Source organism: Myxocyprinus asiaticus, chromosome 16 (assembly GCF_019703515.2).
Source record: "Myxocyprinus asiaticus isolate MX2 ecotype Aquarium Trade chromosome 16, UBuf_Myxa_2, whole genome shotgun sequence".
Taxonomy (NCBI): Eukaryota; Metazoa; Chordata; class Actinopteri; order Cypriniformes; family Catostomidae; genus Myxocyprinus; species Myxocyprinus asiaticus.
This window is the reverse complement of record NC_059359.1, coordinates 21,355,188-21,370,801: the sequence shown is the minus strand read 5'-3', so window position 1 is coordinate 21,370,801 and position 15,614 is coordinate 21,355,188. Positions and strand designations below refer to the sequence as shown.

Below are 15,614 nucleotides of genomic sequence, written 5' to 3'. Positions count from 1 at the left end.
CCTCGAGCATACGGCTGACCCAAATTTATGTATTAATAAGTCCTCTTTCTGCTGGTCAGAGTGGATTGTGAGGGTGGTTACTACACTCGGTGACCTATATGAGAGTGGAGTGTTGAGATCCTTTGAAAATTTGGTTCAACATTTTGGGATTCCCAGATCTCCGTTTTTTTAGGTATTTACAGCTGCTCCACCTGCTCTCTACTATTTGTGGGAGTAGCATACACCCCCTAAAGTGGCAGACGCTCTAGGAGTGGTGATTACTGCTTTTGGAAAAGGTCATGACTCCCTGCTAATTCAGAGTCTGGGGGACGGAGCTTTAACTTCTATCAGTATATCATTGGAGAAAGATTCCAGCTTGGCATTGGAGGAGGGAGTGTGGGCGAGGATTCTAAAAAACGTCAAGTCTATATCTAGAGATGCAAGGGTGCACCTTATGCAATTCAAGATTTTTCATCGATTCTATTGGACCCCTTAGATTGTATAGGCTTGGTCTTAGACACACCCACCTGCTGGCAATGCCAATCAGAAGATGGAGACACAACCCATGTTTTTTGGTGGTGTGTTAAGATCCAAGAATTTTGGTTGAAGGTTCAGAGTTTTATGTGTGACTTATTAGGCACTCAGATAAAATTTTGCCCCAGACTCTGTATTTTAGGTGATGGGGCAGTCATCAATATAGAGAATAAACACAAAATATTGGATCCTAACCAGTGTCATGATCACCAGACAAATAGTTTTAAGGAGATGGAAGTCAGCTGGAGCGCCCCCATTTCAGGAGTGGTGCTCAGAGATGGGGAGGGTGGTGACTTTTGAAGAAGGGTAATCTAGAAGACTGGGGAATTTGGACTCGTTTGTGGGGAAATGGGGCAATATTTGGCATTTTTGGAGGGCTCTCGGGGAGGGGCAGTGGAGAGAGAGGTGTAGTTGTTAATGTGTTTTTTTTTCTTTTTTTTTTCGTGTGTGTGTGTATAAACTCGTATGTGACCACAGGAATGTTTGTAGAGGATCAGGGTAGGATTGGGATGGGGAGGGGTAATAGTTGGGGTTAATACAAATTGTTTAATCACAAACAAATATATATATATATTTTTTTTACATGATTGGTGCTAATTTACTGCATTTCTGTCTTTATATTGTGGAAGGGTTTTGTTTGGAAAATGTTAATAAAGCATAAGTTTTGTTTTATTTGCTAAGAAGGAACTCAGTTCGTTTTGACAGGAAAATAAGTATACAGTCAAATTTCAGCACTTTCAAAATCTGTGATATATCACGATTAACTCTATAATGCCAATAATATCATTAATGACGATTAAATATTTTAATCAACTGACATCACTACTTTTTAAATCTTTTTTTTTAATTTTTTTTTTTTTACGCAGGATTGATGAGGGTTAAAAAGGTTCCTGTTCCATTTACCTGTTCGACAATTGGTTCCAATCCATCTGTGTCTGAAAAAGATTCAAATCCTCCATCAGAGAGAATAAACTCTAATTCTCCTGTAACTGCCATTGATGCATCTGCCTCCTCAAGTTCCCTGCAGGAAAGTACCACTGCTCAGTCAATCAGTCCTTCATCTAAAACTCATTCTAAGCCTCATCTTCTACCAAAGATGCTCATTGCACGCCAAATAAACAATACCTCCCAGTCAGCCAACCCTGGGAAGACCTGGACCGTACACTATTACCCTGCCATGCAGGTCTCCATCCAGACACCTATGCAGACCCACGCAGTACCAACCATACCAACCAACACCCAAACATCCATTCTTGCAAACCCAATATCAACCAACAAACAAACACCTGTACTCCTCCACCCAATACTAGCCAACAACCAAATATCCGGACTTACTCAACCAATACCAGCCAACAACCAAACTGCACTTAACCACCCAAACCCAGTTAAAAACCAAACCTCTTTACTCACCCAGGCAATGCTAGCTATACCAACTGCCACTCAATCACCTGTACTCACCTGCCAAATACCAGTCAACAACCAAACACCCATACTCACTCACTCAGTACCAGTCAACAAACAAACACCTGTGCTCACCCACCTAATACCAGCCAACAACCAAACACTTAAACTCAACCACCCAGTATCAAACATACCAAATGACACACAAAAACTTGTTCTTAACCATCCAATGATAACCAATATTCTGGGACACGTACGTACTTTTGCAACACAACCCAATAGTCCCTTAACTATTGCTTCAACAAGGAACAATTCTCATACCAGTGATCTTTCCAAATTGAATCTCTCCAGTCCAGCCTGTAACACCATACCAAGCACAACTAGTAATTCTTCAATTCCTTTATACTCAACGCAGTCTGCTCCCATTGGAGGCAATGACACCTTCCAGAGTCAGAAAATCCTCCACCATAGCACAGACCCCAAGGCTAACCTCACTGTCAAGGCCTTGGCTGACTCTGCCTGTGATCAAGAACCTGGTGTGAGCAGTACAAACTTCACAGATATGGATCATCCAGAGATTAACTTGCCCACCTCCACTGTGCCAGAGAACGATCCTGAAGAACCTTTACCAGCCATTGAGAAAGATACTGTCAACTCCGTTGTCCCATCCAATACTCATCAGGCTCCTCTCACCACCACCAACTCCACAGATGAATGTTCTCTGGTACGAAGTTCCCACTCTCTGTTGAGATCACCACCAAAGGGAGGCCAAGCTCAAACTAAGCATTCATCCACAGGGAACTACTCTAAACCAAAACGATGGAGTGATGGCATGCCAACAAGTTTCAGACAACTTTTAGAGGGAACACACAGACCTTTTAGCTTGATAGACAATTTAAATGCCAAATCAGTGAATTCAACTCCTTGTAGCACATCAGAGGGCATTGGAAGGGAGGTTGGTGAATGTTTGATTTTTAGTACATATAGTAATACTGAGTATTTTATGTCAGACTAGAGTTATTAGTCAAAGGTCTGTCTTTGTTTCATTAAAAGTGAGGTTTTCTTTTTCTCTGGTACAGGTTACAACACAAGACAAGACTGTCCAAAGTGATTTTTACCAGATGATGTCAAGAAAGGAAGATGTGGAATCTGCAGGTAGCAATTTAATAAACTACCCTAAGGCCAGAAACACTTTATGCAAGTATGTGAACGCAGACGCAAGCACTTGGCCAATGCACGTCCAGTTGAACGTACTTAACGTGTGTTCTTGCGTTACTGAAGCAGTAATAAACCTCAGTACTTAAGGGGACGGTAGTTACCTTCAAAAGTTTGACATAAACCGGATGTGTTATTCTTGAGGTAAGTTAAAATATATTATTGACTTCAACTTTAAATTACAGTAAATAAATTACAAAGAAAATATAAAAGATTAATAAATAACAGACACTATTTGCTATAGTGCCACTTGTAACTTCTGGCATAGCCATTGGTGGGCTTCAGGAAATGCAGGGAATACACAATCATTGTCTTATGCCCCTGTTCCATCAACACCCAAAAGCTTGCTGGCCTCAAACTACGAACCATTAACGTCAGAAGCTGTTGGGCTGGATAATATCATCATCAAATCTTTTAATTTTCTTAAAGTAGACAACCTTAGGTAGCTGAAAGTCCTAAATACGCCCTGGAAACAATTAGACAAGTATTAAAAAGGCATTTTATAAATAAAATCAAAGTTTACAGATCTCATGCAATCGATAATTTTTCTTGGCCCACCCACCCAAAAGTTTCAGGTTACACTACTGCTCTTGGCAGTGTTGAAAATGCAATGTGTACTTGTTGTGTTTTGAATTGAAGTCTAACACATTTCGGAATGCAATAAGACCCAAAATCGAACTTGTGTCTCTACAGGCATCTGCATTTACGTACTTGCGTAATGTATGTTTTGGGCCTTAATTTTCTTCACCTTTTCAAGACTGAATCTCACTTGAGCAATACATACAGCCTTTAGAGTTTTTTTTTTTTTTTGTTTTTTTTACACACTCATATCTTTTTTTAAATTATTTTCTTTTTTCAGTGATGCTAGAACACACGAAGCAATTCAAGAGGTAGGTTCCAGATAAGAAATTCTTGTAGTACTGGTTGAATGCCTGCTTCATAGTGGGTTTTAAAGTGTTTATTAGTCTCCCTCGTGCATCAGAGGAATAGTGTTTTAACCATTTATACTAAAAAGTAGCAACAAGTGTTGTTCTTTCTTTTGGGAATAGGTTTCTGCGTGTAACCCTGGTGCGCCTGCCCATCTCTCTCCCTCCATGTGGGCAGCCACTACCACAGTTCCGCCTTACTACAGATTCCTTCGCAGACCACATCTTAGTTCAAGAAACACAGGGGGGACAGGCAAGCTCTGTACTCTTTAGAGAAAGACAGACCTGAATATACAGTGGGGTTCAAAAGTCTGAGTGTATAGTTGTGCTCAAAAGTTTGCATACCCTGGCAGAAATTGTGAAATATTGGCATTGATTTTGAAAATATGACTGATCATGCAAAAAAAAACTGTCTTTTATATAAGGATAGTGATCAAATGAAGCCATTTATTATCACATAGTTGTTTGGCTCCTTTTTAAATCATAATGATAACCGAAATCACCCAAATGGCCCTGATCAAAAGTTTACATACCCTTGAATGTTTGGCCTTGTTACAGACACACAAGGTGACACACACAGGTTTAAATGGCAATTAAAGGTTAATTTCCCACACCTGTGGCTTTTTAAATTGCAATTAGTGTCTGTGTATAAATAGTCAATGAGTTTGTTAGCTCTCACGTGGATGTACTGAGCAGGCTAGATACTGAGCCATGGGGAGCAGAAAAGAACTATCAAAAGACCTGTGTAACAAGGTAACGGAACTTTTTATAAAGATAGAAAAGGATATAAAAAGATATCCAAAGCCTTGAAAATGCCAGTCAGTATTGTTCAATCACTTATTAAGAAGTGGAAAATTCAGGGATCTCTTGATACCAAGCCTAGGTCAGGTAGACCAAGAAAGATTTCAGCCACAACTGCCAGAAGAATTGTTCGGGATACAAAGAAAAACCCACAAGTAACCTCGAGAAATACAGGCTGCTCTGGAAAAAGATGGTGTGGTTGTTTCAAGGAGCACAATACGACGATACTTTAACAAAAATGAGCTGCAGGGTCGAGTTGCCAGAAAGAAGCCTTTACTGCGCCAATGCCACAAAAAAGCCCGGTTACAGTATGCCCGACAACACCTTGCCCGACAACACCTTGACACGCCTCACAGCTTCTGGCACACTGTAATTTGGAGTGACGAGACCAAAATAGAGCTTTATGGTCACAACCATAAGCGCTATGTTTGGAGAGGGGTCAACAAGGCCTATAGTGAAAAGAATACCATCCCCTCTGTGAAGCATGGTGGTGGCTCACTGATGTTTTGGGGGTGTGTGAGCTTGGGGCATGGGGAATCTTGTGAAGATTGATGGCAAGATGAATGCAGCATGTTATCAGAAAATACTGGCAGACAATTTGCATTCTTCTGCACAAAAGCTGCGTATGGGATGCTCTTGGACTTTCCAGCATGACAATGACCTTATGCACAAGGCCAAGTTGACCCTCCAGTGGTTACAGCAGAAAAAGGTGAAGGTTCTGGAGTGACCATCACAGTCTCCTGACCTTAATATCATCGAGCCACTTTGGGGAGATTTCAAACGTGTGGTTCATGCAAGACGACCAAAGACTTTGTATGACCTGGAGGCATTTTGCCAAGATGAATGGGCAGCTATACCACCTGCAAGAATTTGGGGTCTCATAGACGACTACTACAAAAGACTGCATGCTGTCATTGATGCTAAAGGGGGCAATACACAGTATTAAGAACTAAGGGTATGCAGACTTTTGAACAGGTCATTTCATTTTTTTCTTGTTTTATGATTGTGCCATTCTGTTATAACCTACAGTTGAATATGAATCCCATAAGAAATAAAAGAAATGTGTTTTGCCTGCTCACTTTAAAAATGGTACATGTATTACCAATTCTCCAAGAGTATGCAAACTTTTGAGCACAACTGTACATGTAAATCAGGGATTCAAAATGTAATTTAAACCTGAAAATTAACAATGTTTCATCACAATATTTAAAACCAAGAAACATTCATGTAAAATTAAATGTGTAAGATTCTGCACTTTTTGTTGTTCATTGATCAAATAAGCTAATTTGTGACCTTGATCATGTTAACTAATTTGTACGAAATGCCAGATTTCCTGGCATCCATTGAAGCACACAAGATGCTCTTTGGAACATTTTCAAATAACTCTTACGTTTCTTACTACGAATTTATGGTATTTTTTTTTTTTTTCAATGTAACACTTCAGTCAAGTTGTTATGCTGATAATATCATTTGGAATGGGGGAAAAATATATTAAATTTTAAAAGTGGACTCTACTCTAGAACCCCTTTGTATGCATCATAGCTGTGAATGGTCTATATGAGGTATTACCACAGAATATTTTAGATAGGATTCTGCATTAGTAAAATGAACTTATAAGTTGTACTCTGTTCTTGCTCAGATTAAGCAGTTGTGGAGATGGCAGGAAGATCTAATACAACCTAGAGCTTCACCTCTACCTATATCCCAAAATATCGACAGCCCCCTGGTGTCTGAAGTACAGTTCTGTGCTGTGTGCCAGTCGGCAGGAGCCGCACATTTGTGTGCAAAATGTGGACGTGCATTTCACTCTGACTGTCACATCCCTCCAATTTTCATAATACCTTGGTGAGACCAACTGAACACAGGTCAATAGAAATCAAACTAAACTGCATAATTTTCAATGATTATGAAGTGAGCTCTAATTCTATCTGGATACTCTTCATTATTTTCTTTTACATTAAAGTGTTTGAATGCATGTCTAAGTAAGAATTTTAAATAGGATAGTTCACCCAAAAATGAAGATTCTGTCATCTACTCGCCCTCATGTTGTTCCAAACCCGTATTACTGGAACACAAAAGGAGATGTTATGCAGAATTTTAGCCTCAGTCCTTATTTCATTGCATCTTTTGTCCAAACAATGAAAGTGAATGGTGACTGAGGCTAACATTCTGCCTAATATCTCTTTTTGTGTTCCACAGAAAGAAGAAAGTCATATAGGTTTGGAACAACATGACTGTGTGAGTAAATGATGGTAGAATCTTCATTTTTGGGTGTACTGTGTCTTTTACTGCATTTTCTGTCTCCAAAAGTGAGGTGGAAATGTGTGCATGTGTCTTAATTGTATTGTTCTCTCTTGCAGTGAGGAATGGATGTGTTTGCTGTGTCAGGATATAAATGATGAGAACATTGTGTATGGCAGTAAGCAGATGATGTCCAGTCTGAGTCCGCAGGATCAAAGAGTAAGACATCACCAGTATGACTTGATTTAGACTCAAAGATGTACTCTTGCAACACTTCAAAGAATGTAGAGAAAACTGTAGTATAGCATAGTTTGTCATCCAACACATTACTATACCTCTCCTCATTAATCTCAATACCTATGCTAAACATTATTCATTAAAGGAGTAGTTCAACAAAAAGTGAAAATTCTCTAATCATTTACTCACCCTCATGCCATCCCAGACATGTTTGACTTTCTGTCTTCTCCAGAACACAAACTAAGAAGAAATTCTCAAATCTGTTTGTCCATACAATGTAAGTGAATGGGTACCAGAACTTTGAAGCTCCAAAAGCACATAAAGGCAGCATAAAATTAATCCATAAGATCCCTGTGGTTGAATCCATGTCTTCAGGAGCGATATGATAGGTGTGGATGAAAAACAGATCAAATACTTAAGTCTCCACTTTAACTTTCATATTCTTCTTCTTTATTTTTGCTGATTTACATTCTTGGTGCATATCGCCACCTACTGGGCAGGGAGGAGAATGTATAGTAAAAAAGGGCTTATATTGATCTTTCTCTCAACCACACTTATCGCTTCAGAAGACATCAAACCACTGGAGATTATGGATTACTGTCATGCTGCCTTTATGTGCTTTTTAGATCTTCAAAATTTTGGTACCCATTCACTTGCATTTTGAAGACCAACAGAGCTGAAATATTCTTCTAAAAATCTTTGTTTTTGTTCAGCAGAAGAAAGTCATATACATCTGGGATGGCATGAGGGTGAATAAATGATGAGAGAATTTTCATTTTTGGTTGAACTATTCCTTTAATCTCAATAATATACTAAAATATAATGCTAAAATTATATGAAATCCCACCAATGTAATGTCATGTGTTCTGTTTGACTCAGAAGTGTGAGAAGCTTCTCCTTAGTCTCCTGTGTGATGAGAACAGGTGTCTGCTCTACAGTGCTACCAAGGTGAACAAAGTTTATGGTGAATTTGCAGCAGAGCCTGGGCTTCTTTAACCCTCATTTAAATTTTTTCTGCATTGAGAAAACCATTTTGTGAATATACATCTTATGTATGCTATGTTTTTAAAGCATCGCTCAAAAACGGCAGAATTTGATATAGTTCTTGGCCGATTCCTGGGGAAAAGGAAGCCTCCTTATCGGACTGCTGCTGAACTGGTTTCAGATGTGTGGACTCTTTTTGACATCCTGATAACAAAACCAGAGGTAAACTGCTGTAGAAATGCAGACATTCAACTTCATGTGCAATTTAACAGTAAGCTTCCCATGCTTTGTAGTTCAGAACATTATAGTTGAAGGGAAACTAATTCATACATGTATATTAGGGATGTGCGAGACTAGTCGACTACACGGTACAGCTGCTACTAGTCGACACAAAACAATAGTCGATTACATGAAAAAAAATACACAAGAATCGTTCAAATTACTGTCATTTTTTAAATAACACATTAAAATAAAATGTTTGAAAAAAATAATACATTATTTTTAAAAGTGTATCTGGAGCGGAAACGAAATCTTTTTATTTGACTTGAGATCTCGCATGCGTTTTCTTCATGTCAGATCGTGGCGGGCTCAGAAATGACCACACGAAAGACGAGCAAGGTGTGGGAGTATTTTGACTTTTTTATGTAAGCTATGTCATGTCAAACTGGCATATAATAATTCAACTGGAGCCATGCGTAACCATATTCAGCACAGACACGTAGGTGTTAGCACAGGAGAGACTAGCCGAAGCAAGCAAATGCCCATTGCGTCATTCACTTCAACTCGCCGCCGCTGTGATCCTGTCCGCTCTTAAAAAATAACTGAGCTTATCTCAGAGATGACAGCAAGAGACATGCTGCCACTCAGTTTTGTTGAGGGAAAAGGCTTCCGAAAATTTACGGACTTCATCGAGCCTGAATACACAATACCAGGGCGGAAAATTATCATCAAATGATGCTGGCGCATCAGAACATGCTTGCGAATATGTAAGAGACCATGGAGAAGATAAGAGTATGTAGCAATAACAACGGATTGTTGGACAGAGTCTAGTTGTCAAGTTCATACAAATGTAATCTTTGAGTCCAATTTGGTTTCACAAATTTTTTAAAAACAAAATGTTTCTACAAAATAATTAATGACTTTAAAAATCCTATGTGGATGTGAATATCAGTTCCACATGATTTTTTACAGTTAGTTCTTCACATAGTTTCAACTAAGTGCTAATAAATTCCCTATTAAATTGTTTAATGTACAATGCATATACATTTTTATTCTGAGAATGGTTGTCTTTTTTTGGGCAATATAGCCTATATGAATTATGTTTTTCAAAGGCCGATTTTATGCTATTCCTTGATTTGTTAACTTTCTTAACAGAATAGCAGTCACCTGTTCATTGTTTTTGACATGTTGACGTAATATCAGGGTTCCCACGCATCCTGGAAAACCTGGAATTTTGCAATGCAGTTTTCCAGTCATGAAAAAGTCATGGAAAATTTGAAAAATACCTAAATGTCCTGGAAAAATAATGATTTGTCCTGGAAAATATTAATATAACCATTTGACTGTGTTGCTAACAAGGTTTCCGTTACAAGCACAAAAACCTGGTAATGATCTGACTCGGAATAGTAGTCAAATACACAAATTTGTATAGTTTTTCACTGCTAGTGATTACGCATTGTGAAACAGCATCAGCGGTTAAGGGCACTTACACCCTCATGATTGATTACAGCAGCAGCCAGTCGTGTGCTTGGCAATCGTGGTCCAACCGATGCAGATCTCTTGATTGGTTACAGCTACGACCAATCGCGTGCTTTGCTTCAGTGACGCATGCAAAGTAAGAAGCGGCATTCATGAAACTTCTAATTCATAAACAAACTGAATGACCTGGTACTTGTACTGGCTGACTGAATGAGAGGGGCATGTTGTTCGTTTACTACAGCATCGGCATGTGAGTCTACCTTGTTCATCATGGAGAGAAAAGGGTGGAAGAGCTATTAATGTGTAAGTGACTGATGTTTCTATATGTTGAGGGGATTTCACAACTTGTGTCAGTGCTGCCGAATACATTGAAGTCTATGAAGTGACGCGTCAGCACAACCTCGGCTCCAACTTCACACCAAAGTGTTTTTCACGTACGTTTTGCCTCACAAATTATGTCTTTGAGAGTACAAAGCTACATTAAATATCTTAAAATGGTTGAAATTTATGAAGAGATGTTGAACGTCTCAATTTATTTTAATAAATTTCCGAGTATCCAGAGACCCCAGTTATTGAATTATACAGTAATTACAAAAAACATTTTTCAATGTTTATTGTGCACACTTACTGTTTTCTTACGTAGCAAGCTCATAAATTCGCCCCTCCATAACACTTACTACAACGTGGAGTAAACATATCTCTTCATGAACTTTTCTAAACTTTACTAACTTCATGAAATACAATACAAGTTGCTTCGCCCTTATATTCCCACTCACTCTACGGTCTACTGGTGCAAATTTCCTGTTAACCCGAAGTTCAGGTTGTCTCCAATGAGAGGCAGGTCATTTATGACTTGCTCCTCGACATTGGAATGCTCTCCCACAACCCCGTTCGGGAACTCACTACCTTCTCCTCCTTTAAATCACATCTAAAACTCATCTAGTTTTTTTTTTTTGGAGTGTATGTGTTATCTATCCATTTGCTGTATTTCATGTATTTGCTCTCATGTAAAGTGACCTTGGGTTCAAGAAAGGCGCTATATAAAATAAACATTATTATTATTATGAAACACAAACAGAATAAAAAATAAAAAAAACAGCAAATGCTCCCAATTGAGACAATTTCTTTGATGGTCCTGAGTCCAAATATAATGTGATATGTATTTGGAAATAATCTTGGATGAAATATGACACTACCTCAGACATCCTTGTTATCATCCTGGGGGTGGTCTCTGGTTAAAGTGGATGAATCACAGCTGTTATGGTTTGTATCGACGCAACACACAGTAAAAAATTTTGATGACCACATCAGTGGATTCGTCGATCTGGAGTGCAAAAAATGGGCTGTGCCTGATGCTGTCTAACACTTGCTCCTTCACATCCTTTGCCATGTCAGAGATGCACCGACCCACTGTGTTGTCAGAGAGTGGAACAGAATCAAGCTTAGAAGCCGCTGCCTCTCCTACCATCAAGGAACACATATCTTTGGCTGCTGGCAGAATCAGTGTCTCTCCAATATTATGTGCTTTGTCCGCCTTGGCAAAACGCAGCGCAACATGATATGAAGCGTCAGTGGCCTTTACATTTAATTAGACAAATTCTCTGACAACTTTTGCCTGACCTTGAAAGGCTTGAAGTTTTCTTTGGAAAAAGTTATCCCCACTACCTCAGCATGCTTGGTGTCAAGGTGTCTGCGGAGTTTAGCAGGCCGCATGCTGTCATTAGCAAAAATCTCCTGACAAATTACACAAAGGTCATGGTCAGGGGCATAGATTCCAAGGGGGATGGGGAGGAAGTAACCTCCCCCCCAATAATCAAAACAAGCAAGTACAGCCCCCCCAATATTTATACCATGATCAATGGAAACATGTAAATGCTTCACGTTGGAGGACAAAGCGCTGCTTGACGCTGGTGTTTAGCGGAGCTTTGACGCCTCGACTCAACTCATGTGAAATGCACTTTACATTGACAAAGGGACATCATTGAAACTCAAAATTATTGTTATTATGCAATTATTGTTGTCTTTTCTGATAAGTCATGTTCAGCAGTTTAAAAACTGTAGGAAAATGATACAGTACATCTGCTTTGTTCTTATAATGCTTAAACATTCTACTGAAGTCAGTAGATTTGATATGCAAATTTTAATAATGTAGAAGGTAAGGACGTTATTGATATTATTATTATTATTATTATTATTATTAGACTATTGTTGTCTTTTTGGATGAAAAGTCATGCTCGGCAGTTCATAAACTGAGTGGAAATTATAGATCTGATTTGTTCTTATAGTGCTTAAATACTATAAAGTGTCGTGGCAGATTTCGGTCATGAACATTTCAAATGATTCAATGACTCGCTCATAGCACATTAGACTTTCATTTGTTGCCACCTAGTGGCATCTCCAGAAGGGGTCACTAAACTAATCAATTATTGAATCTGAACATATTTGTGAAACAGAAGCAAACCACACCAAAATAACCCTTATTTTTGCAGATAATTTTCTATACTTAAATCATTAAAATAGTTTAAGTTGGTGCTTTTAGTTTATTCTTTTAAAAAAAAAAAAAAATTACCGTGTATTAGTGATTGTCTCAACTTTTTGGACCCTCATGAGTTTGCATCCCTGTGAGTTATAAACTTTAGACAATGATGACAGCCGAACCACTGATTTAAAAAAAAAAATTAATTCACACTGGGTTTGTAGTGTGATGATTTGGCCTTAACATCTCAGAATGTGAATTAATTTTCAGTAATTCAACGATCGGAGTCAGCTTATTCTGCGGTTACAACATGTAGTATGTAGAAAACATGGAATATAGTCATAAAAATGGCATTAGCAGTAAACCGCAAAATGTCATGGAATATGACATACTGTATTTGGACGAAAATGAATGTTTGAATGTACATTTAAAATTGTTATGTCCTAGTGTGATAATTAAGCTAAAAAAGTGTCTGATTTAATTGAATAAATAAATAATCTGCAAGTGATGCGCGCTTCAAAATTAATGTGTAGAGCCGGCCGCTCATACACAAACACCTCATCATGATCATCATGTGTATGCTTGTGTGTGAGATGCCAGAGGCAGAGAGCACTCTGAAGTGCGCAGCACATACAGACTATGTATTTATTTAATTAAATTACTGCTTTACAGGGATTAATAATCACACTATGCCATGGAGCATACTGCTTATCTGGAGGTGAGAAACTTCTATCAAAAACACACAGAAATGGATTTAAATGGACACGTGTTTTTGCTTAAATATTATGTGGCTTGAAAAGAGTGGGAACCCCGAATATGTTGGCTAGTACGTTATTTAAAGAATTCTGTTAATAATAGGCTATTGATTATTTGTACTTTATTGGTCCTGCACTGATCCAGTTAATTTAATAAATATGCCTATATTGCCTAACGCTGAGTGTATGCTTGTTTTTTTAATGACAGCCTAAATGTTAAATGATCATAACGCAAGGCAAACGCACTGCATATTTATGGCCTATTTTTAGCGGCATTAATTATGGGATTTGACTGTTTGATTCATAGATAAAGTATTTCAAATGGATCGTATATACACACACAAAGTTTTCTGACTGTCTTCTAGGGGTTTCTTACTTTTAGACTAGTCGGTTACAAAACTTCAGTTTAAACGACAGTCAAATTAGTCGTAGCGCACATCCCTAATATATATAACTGTTGAATTGTTATATAACAGCATACAAGTGACATTTTTTGTTATTTACACAGAGGAGGGACTTGGTTGTCAGACTGCAAACATCTTTCCAGCAACAGCTGAATGAGTCTTTTGGGAAGAGTCTCCATGCTTCTCTCCTGAGATACTCCAGTGATTCCAATGACAAGGAATCAAGAAACACCTCAGATACACAGACTGAAAAAGAGAAGCACAAAAAGACTTTAAAAAGGATGAGACAGTTTTTCTCAACAAACTGTGGTACAGCAACAAAGAAACACTGCACTGAGAGAGAAGGTTGTGGGAACCCTACAGCTAATGATCACTAAATGTATAAACTGAATGCATGGTGCATTGAAGTCTTATTAGTTTTGAAGCCACAGTAATACTTGCTGTATATATCGTGTTCTCTTGTGAAGAAGAAACTAGTTAACTTTATTTATTATTGTAATTTATAGTTTGTTTATTTGTCTTTTAGGTACAATACATATTAAAAAGAATGTTTAGCTTCTTGTCCAAGGTCACACTTCATTCACTGTTCATTTCATGTCCAGAGCTGCTACATCTATTTGTGCATCTGTGGTTGCACATTTGTACAGATTGATGTTGTTATGCAGTTCTGCTGGCAGAGGGCACCTTTGTGCTATTTCGTTTATACTGGTCAAGTTCATATGCTGGATGAATTCTAAAGCAGTCGTCTTATTTATTTGTGATGCTTAATAAATGTGTCATAAGAGGTTATATAGCGTTTAGATATGTGTAATAAAATGGCAAATTTTAATATAAAGTTTTGTTGGAAGTTCTTTTCCAAAAAAAAAAAAAAAAGGTACAGTACTAGACGTGGACCTAGGTGTGATATCAAGAGAAAAGCTTTCTCTTACTCTGTAAGGTTGCAGATTTCTATATAGCATATGTCTTCGAAAATCAATATTTCACAACATACACAACCCTGCTGAACAAAAGCACCCTAAGTTGGTTGGCTGGTTGTGGCTGGTTTAAGTTGGCCATATCTGGTTTAAGACTCTCTCCAGCCTGACCAGCTTAAAGGAGTATTCTGGAATTAATACAAGTTAAGCTCAACCGACAGCATTTGTGGCATGCTGTTAATTACCACAAAAAAGATCTTTTTACTCATCCCTCCTTTTCTTGAAAAAAAATCGAGGTTACAGTGAGGCACTTACAATGGAAGTGAATGGGGCCAAATTTTGAAGGGTTTAAAGGCAGAAATGTGAAGCATATAATTTTATAAAAGCACTTACATTAATTCTTCTAAAACATATTATTTGAGCTGCAAAGTTGATTAAATCATTTTTACAGTCAGTTTAGTTTTTAGGGTTTGTTAAAATGGCATTATGGCAACGAAGTTGTAAAATTGGCTATGACTTTACACAGAAAAGGTTCATAAGTGATTTTATCACACTATAATCATGTTAACATGCATATTGTTTGTGTTGTGGCTATACTTTTGAAATCGTGAATATTGTAAGAGCCTCACTGGAACCCAGATTTATTTATTTATTTATTTTTTTAGAAAAGAAGTGGAAGTCAATATTAATTTTTGTGGTAATCAATAGAATGCCACAAATGCTGTGGACTGATTTTGAACTTGTATTTAACCCGGAATATTCCTGAAAGCTTCTTTTTTCGTTTTTCATATTTTGTATCTTGTTTACTGCCTGATTGTGGATTGTGGAAAGCAAGCAGGGTTTATTGTTTGATCATGAGGGCAAATTCTCAAGGGTAACATTCGAGACATAACAAAAATCTTGCTGTTTAAAATGTCTGTCCTGATGCTTCCTGCCAGTAGATTTGTTTGTTTTCTTAAATGCGCACAGACGTCCTGTTCTCCGATTGGTTTAAAGTCGACTCGAATTCCATAAGCTCCACCCACTATTTTATATATAGTTGGGGCTGC

The 15,614-nt window shown here is 38.0% G+C and overlaps 1 protein-coding gene across 5 annotated transcripts in view; it reads left to right on the top strand.

The window, feature by feature from the left end:
- Positions 1 to 14,213, top strand: part of trim33l (tripartite motif containing 33, like) — a 50,118-nt gene extending 35,905 nt beyond the window's left edge. For 4 of the 5 annotated variants that reach the window (XM_051720285.1, XM_051720283.1, XM_051720286.1 and 1 more), the window contains 9 exons: positions 1,380 to 2,869; positions 2,994 to 3,069; positions 3,989 to 4,019; positions 4,179 to 4,308; positions 6,496 to 6,701; positions 7,217 to 7,316; positions 8,214 to 8,282; positions 8,406 to 8,540; positions 13,756 to 14,213. In XM_051720285.1, the coding sequence (XP_051576245.1) occupies positions 1,380 to 2,869; positions 2,994 to 3,069; positions 3,989 to 4,019; positions 4,179 to 4,308; positions 6,496 to 6,701; positions 7,217 to 7,316; positions 8,214 to 8,282; positions 8,406 to 8,540; positions 13,756 to 14,028 (2,510 nt within the window). In that variant the 3' untranslated portion in view covers positions 14,029 to 14,213. Of the gene's footprint in view, positions 1 to 1,379; positions 2,870 to 2,993; positions 3,070 to 3,988; positions 4,020 to 4,178; positions 4,309 to 6,495; positions 6,722 to 7,216; positions 7,317 to 8,213; positions 8,283 to 8,405; positions 8,541 to 13,755 lie in introns of those variants that run through there. The other variant, XM_051720288.1, reaches the window with a different exon arrangement.
- Positions 14,214 to 15,614: the final 1,401 nt, after the last annotated feature.